Below are 6,813 nucleotides of genomic sequence, written 5' to 3' on the forward strand. Positions count from 1 at the left end.
TAACATACTAGCATTGAGGTTACAGGAAAGTTTCAAGCATTTCCATATCCTATGCTATTAATTTTAATAATAATAATAATAACAACAACAATAATAATAAACAGTTACTATGACACACTGGTTAGGTGAATGGAAGTATTTGTAAACACAGATTGCACAAAAATAGTGTTTTCCAGAGGGGAAGCTAATTTTAACTTAAGCTTTAAAAGCCTGTCAGTTTAACTGCATAGTTTTTAATAATACTGGGGTTCTATTCAGGCCTTATCTACATGGGAACATTGCACCGGCATAATTTAAACAGATATAGTAAAACTGATATAACCCGTTTGTGGCCTTTCATGTCAGTATAAAGGAATATAAAATCAATATAAATATTAGTTCAGGAAAGAACAGGATCTTGGGGTGTGTCTGCCCAGGAATCTGGGCTTTTAGCAGTTTTGTTTAAATCTACTGGGAACAGGTTTAAGCTAAACCAAAATAAGAGTGTCCACACAGGATTTCACATTAGTCTAACTATATCGGTTTAAATACTGATTTAAGTTAAACTGATGCAACTTTGTCATGTAGACAAGGCGTCCGATAAAGCAGCTGAAAGGTGGTTTGACACAACGGTATGTCTCCAATTTGAACTGGAGGTGTAATTTCCAGCTTGAAGAGATATACCTGCATTATCTCGGATTGACCTAGCACACTAAAAATAGTGTGTAGCCGCGGCAGCATGTTGAGCTAGCCATCTGAGTATATATGAGTCTTGGACAGGATCGTACTCAGGGTTGCTGCCACCTCCCACCACCGTGCCTACACTTCTTTTTTTAGTGCGATACCTGCAGTAGCTCTGTTCAAGCTATGTCTCCTGGAGCTGGGCATTACACCTCTGGCTCCAAGCGTAGACATACCCAAAGAACAACCCAAAATACAAAGCTGACTCTCATCAGACAGCCTGATCCTGAGATCTGCTTTGTGCCTTCTGGGAGCTTCCGAGTACCCTCAACCATCACTTGATTCAAAGGGAACAGAGGGACGTCAGCATTTCAAAGGATCAGGCCCCAAATGAGAAATGAACCTGTTTGTATGTGCAGGACTGTCTCCCTCTCTGGCTAGGAAAGAAGTGTTAAGGTGGCAATTAAGATCAGGGTATGGAACCCCTTGTCCTAAAGGCAGCAAAACACTTAACTCAGGGCACGTCTTCACTACCCGCTGGATCGGCGGGTAGCAATCCATCTATTGGGGATCGACTTATCGCATCTAGTGAAGACGCGATAAAATCGATCCCCGATGGCTCTGCCGTCGACTCCGGAAATCCACTGCGGCAAGAGGCGGAAGCGGAGTCGACGGCAGCGGTCGACTCGCCGCCGTCCTCACAGCCAGGTAAGTCGACCTAAAATACGCAACTTCAGCTACGCTATTCACGTAGCTGAAGTTGCGTATCTTAGGTCGAACCCCTTCCCCCCCCCCCCCCCCGTAGTGTAGACCTAGCCTCAGAATCAAGTAATGTAGAAAATTAGGTCCATTACTGTGCTATTAGAACTAGCTACAGTTTAGCAGACATACAGATGAGCTACCAAAAGCTTTTGATAGCCTGCTGGACTCACTACTACTGCTGTAAAACTGATTTTGGTTTGTCTACCCCTGACATGAATAAGCCTTTTGTAAAACAAGATAAAACTTTTTTAAACTAAAAATTATGCTAAATGTCCATCTCACATGAAGGACAGAACAGAGACGTCCCAATCTGTACATCATAATAGGGTTTGACTGGCTACCACTTTTTGCCACAACTTAGTATGCAATTAAAATAGCTTATTGATGCCAACAAAAAGGTAAGAATAAATATTTCTTTAAGCATATTGCTATAGTACCCTTGGCAAACACTATATTACATACAATCCCCAATAAACAGAATGATTCAAGATATAGTGGGTCCAGTCAGTGCACTTGTTACATGAGGCCAGAAATCCGCAGGGCATCTGAAAGGTACACATCAAACAGAGTTTTTTTATTGCAAATACAAAATTTGCAACTTATAACATCTGAAAAAAAAATCTTTTAAATCATTAACATTTTTGTACAAGCCAATTAACAGAGAATTGGGAGGAGTCGTCTTATTATTACATTTTAACAAAACATACCATCTTGCTATTTTTACAATTAGTGTCAAGAATAAAGGGGCAAATCGATTTTTTAAAAATCAACTGAAGCAATAAAACTTATTTTTTAGGAATTCATTTTCAAAGATTGAGAGTAGCAGTCAATTTAAAGCTATGACCTAACATTAGACTCTGGGTCTCAAAAAACAAAGTCTCTCGTCTCACTGCTGAATATACAGATGGCCAATTAAGATTTATGGGATGTGAAAGTATTTAACAGTCTGAGAATGTGAGGCTTCACAACCCAGCTACATTCTGCTTTAATAAGTGCATTTTGATTGCCAATTAAAAGTCTGTTGCAATAGTTAGCACCATTACACTGCCCCAGGCACATTTGTAAAGTTTACAACTAGAGTATTCAAAAAGTCAGACTTAAAACCTAGCACAAGATTTGGACCATGTGAAATATTTTATCTTAAAAAAAGATGGGGGTGGGGAAGAGAATGATGAATTTCAGATCAGTGAAAGGTGTTGGTTTGACAGCCCTAAAGACTGAAGACCTCTGTCAATCCTGGATCCTCTGTTTATCGACAGAACAGGTAGAGAGAGCACAGGCAGCAGTGCAGGCTTTCCTTACAGCACCTTGCCAATGGGCCTCAAGCTTGCCCCAGCAGGACCCACAGGAAGGGAGAAGATAATTCAGTCTCCAGGTGGGATTCAACCCTTGGCCTCTCTGCTCAGATTTCAGTTAGGTGGCCAATTATACCCAATCACGGTAGGCAGTTCTGTGATATCAACATTTGCTCACCAGGAACCGTGTCATAGCCACAAGCCAGGCATCAGACTGTAAAGACTATTGGCCTTTCTTCCCATCCCCTTAAATATGCTCTTTACTATTAAAAAAAAAAAAAAGTAGCATTGGACAAACTAATATTCCTGTATTTAAAACAAAATCTGAAACACAGAAACTTTTATCTGCTACAATTAGGCTTCTTTGAACTCAAGCTAGTGTTTTGGGGAGGAAGTCCAGGAGAAAAGGATTTCAAGTACCAGAACCTGTATGTTCCATACCAGGCTGATAGACCCACTAGGGTGCCAAACAATTTTTGGGAGAAGTCATGGAAATATAGAGCAGTGCAAAAAAACATCCAGACCCAGATCAGGGTGAGAAAGCTCAAGGCAACGAACAGGGCATTGACCACTGCATGTAATCGTGGGCTCCGATCAGTGTTCAGGACATGCAGCACAGCCATCTCCTCCACAATCATCAGGGCACAGTATGTTAGGAGGAAGGAGTGCCCTGAGATGTCGAAGCCGTGCCAGAAGCCACCACCCTGGCGGCACTGCCACTTGCTGAGGTGCTCCTGGAACAGCACATCAAGTGCTGGCGATTTGTAGCAGCTGCCAGTGAAATCCTCTATGTGCAAGAAGAGACTAGTGCAGACATACCAGACCATGGTGCCCACCAGCAGGGTGCTGATACGCCGCAGCATCCCCAGGACGTTTCGGCTGAGACAGTAGTTGGTGATGGCAATGAAGGGTAGCAGCAGCCAGAATGTCCAGGCCCAGGCCAATTTGACAAAATAGCTGCCAGGGAGAAGTCAAAGGAAACGTATAAATATATTAACCTTCAAGTCAGCAAGGAAGAGGTAGGGATTAGGGGTGTACATGGAAGAGGTTTCTAAATTACATCATTCACAGCTGTTTACTTTGGTTATTTACACAGCACCCAACACCACAGCATCTAATCTAGAACCTTACAGAACGGGGGTTCTTAAGCTTTCAAGTGACAGCCAAATAGACTGTCTTGTGGACACATCCCTCCCTCTTCATGACTGTCTGGACCAGCTCCCCTGCCCTCCAATCCACAATGGATTTACATCCCCATGGCAATTACAACTGCTAACGTGAAAAAGTAATATCAATAACCTGGGGGTTAGAAGGGGGGGGGGGGGGGGTGTTGCACACTTTGCTGCTCCTGTAGGCTCCACTCATTTGCATACACCAGGGGCTCTTTGCATCCTTCCATTCTCCCGTACAAGTTCCCTGTGGGCCACCCTCCCAACTCCAGGGATTCTCTGCAACCCCCCACATGCTCACATTGGGGATTCTGTGTGCCTCCCACTCCTCACCTCCCCACCCCCCAGGGTTTGTGTGATCCTCCATTCCCCCCAAACCCAGAGCTCTGTTTACTGTCCCTTCCCCTCATCCCAGGGGCTGCCCATTATCATTATTTCACTTCTTTCTGTCTGGAGAAAAATCATTCGGGGTGTCAACACATTAAACTATTGATGAACAGGGATGAGACAAGGGGTATTGTTATGCTGGAAGGTATTAATTGTTGCCATCAACCAGTTCTTTGATCTACTGACAATTGCAGAGGTACTTGAAAATATGGCAGGGGCTTCAAGTGTCCTCCATTTTTCCAACATTCAGAAGTTATTGCATTATATAACCAAACAGACAAATGCCATCAAACTGAATGTAAGACCTTGCAAGCTTAGCCAAATATTTCATGTGTTTTAGGAGCTAGAAGAAAGAAGAAGAGTCAGCACCATCTGATCTAATCGCTCTCAGATCCTGTCCCCAAGTCTCCCTGCCAATTTCTGGGGCTTTACAACTATGTTTTTCTATTTAAAAAATATGTCTCCCTGTTTCTGAGTGGAAGATCCAAACAGACAAAACTGATTTACTATACAGGAGAAAGACTAACAGAGCGACAATGACTGCACACAAAAGGCTGCCAGATGCACAATGTAAAAGGGAAAAACGCAGAACTATTTTCTCTCATCTCTGTCTTTTGCAGGAACCTCAGGGATCACGGGAACACTAGCAGGTACAGCACAAGCAGGCTGATGCATGATTGTTAGGTTCACAGGTCCCTTTAATGCTGTTGCTCACAGGCGGCCGGTGCTGGCTGGCTCCCTGCATAGGGCTCCCCTGCCCCAGCAACCAGGCCCAACAGGATGAGCGTGTTATGCGTGTCCTGACTCTCTAGTATCCTTCTGCAGCCCTGCATGAAAGGAGGCACGTATGCACTGCTGGTGGGCCAGCTTGTGCTCCATCACAACAGTGCCTGCTGGGGCCACTTGGATCAGGGCTCAACCAGCCCCCGCTGTCCCCCCGAGCCATACACCACCCAGCAGGGGCACTCATACCCCCAGCACTGTCCTCCTAGGCCCCGCCCCAACCTGTACACACCCCAGCAGGCGCAGACCCCGCCCCCTCCCCGTAGCCCCGCCCCCTCACATGTTGAGCAGGTTGCGCTTGCTGCTCATGTAGGAGTCGGGCAGCGGCCCCAGCGCCTTCAGGAGGGAGCCGCCCAGCATGAGGCCCAGCAGGCCCCAGGGCAGCCATAGCCGCATCGAGCTCCGCACCAGGGCGGTGCGCAGGAGCCGGGCGCAGCGATCCAGCGGCTCCATCGCGAGTACGCTCACTCCCAAAGTCACTCCCGCCGCAGCGACAGCCGGACGAGATGATCACGCTGCCCCGGCGGCGCCCGCCTGCCTCTCGCGGCCGCCGTACTGCGTCACCGCGCATGCGTACGTGCGTCACGACGCACCGCTCCCACTGGAGTTCAGGGTACAAGGGCGCCGGCGCCATCTAGCGGCCGCCGAGGGCCAGGGCCGGCCCGCGGGAGCTCAAGTTGCTTCTTACCGAGCCGCTTGTTTGTGAAAGGCGGAGTCGCGTATTTATCTCGGGAGACTGGGCAGCTTTGCCAGGCAGTGCCGGTCGGGTCTGGTCAGTAACCGCCGCGGCCGGGCTGTGCCCGCCCCGTGCAGGACTGGGGCGAGGAGCCGCGCCGGGGCGAGTCTCTGGGGTTTCCCCCCTCCGTGACCGGCTCCCATCGATAGGCTTCAGAGTGAACAGGCCGGGCTCTGGGGGGCGGCTGGCGGGGCCGCGTGTCCCGTCCCTCAGGCCCAGGGAGGCGTCGTTATCTTCATCACAAGGCAGATTGGGCTGCAGGAGGCGGCTACCAGAGCCAAGCAGTGGCTGGGCCCCACCCAGCACGGCACGGCCACCCTGCGGCTCTAGCCAGGGCACTCCCACCCACCCGCCAGGGGAGCCCGGCCCCCGGGCACCTTCCAGAGGCTCCAGCACAAACACAGCCCCCTCTCCAGCTGGGGGCGAGTAAGTCACTGCAATGCCAGGGGGCAAAGGCTCTGGGCAGCACCGCGGGCAGAGCAGAGCGCTAGCATTTACCTCAGGAATGGGGCAGCCCTGCTCCCCCTTCGCTGGCACCAGCCGTGGCCCCTTTGCTGATACAGTTCAATAAACTCGGAGTTTTTTCACAGCTTTCCACTAAGTGGCACCACATGCCTGTGGAAAGGAAGGAACCGGGCTACTCCTGACAGCCTCAGGATAGCACCAGATCCTGGGTGGGGGGTTGCATCAGTTTACCTGCTTCACTTCCGTTTATCACTCTGGCTCTGAAAAGCTCCGTGTGGCCTCAAGTGGCTAGACACCTCAGCCAAATCCCCAAAAGGATTTAGACACCACTGCCCTGCTCCGCTCTGGTGCCATCTAACTCCCCAGGCCAGAGCCTAAACTCACTTGCCACCTATTTTTGCTGTAAAAGTTCCTTACCCACCTAAGTTTCTGCTTTTTGGTATTCCCGTTGCTGCCTTGCTCAGGATGCTCTAGTCAAGGGGTTGGCAACCTGTGGCACTCTGCTGCCAGCCTGGTGTCCCGGCCGCTGACCCCGCTCTGCCTGTTGCTGGCCTGG

At 48.9% G+C, this 6,813-nt stretch overlaps 1 protein-coding gene across 1 annotated transcript; it reads right to left on the bottom strand.

Moving 5' to 3' along the window:
- Positions 1–1,913: 1,913 nt before the first annotated feature.
- On the bottom strand, positions 1,914–5,509 carry FITM2 (fat storage inducing transmembrane protein 2). Its single transcript, XM_065414466.1, has 2 exons — positions 5,337–5,509; positions 1,914–3,674 (listed from the first exon to the last, which is right to left on the bottom strand). The coding sequence occupies exons 1-2, from the start codon at positions 5,507–5,509 to the stop codon at positions 3,059–3,061; spliced, it is 789 nt and encodes a 262-aa protein (XP_065270538.1). The 3' UTR covers positions 1,914–3,058.
- Between the last annotated feature and the right edge of the window lie 1,304 nt (positions 5,510–6,813).

The sequence above is a fragment of the Emys orbicularis genome, chromosome 12 (assembly GCF_028017835.1).
Source record: "Emys orbicularis isolate rEmyOrb1 chromosome 12, rEmyOrb1.hap1, whole genome shotgun sequence".
Taxonomy (NCBI): domain Eukaryota; kingdom Metazoa; phylum Chordata; order Testudines; family Emydidae; genus Emys; species Emys orbicularis.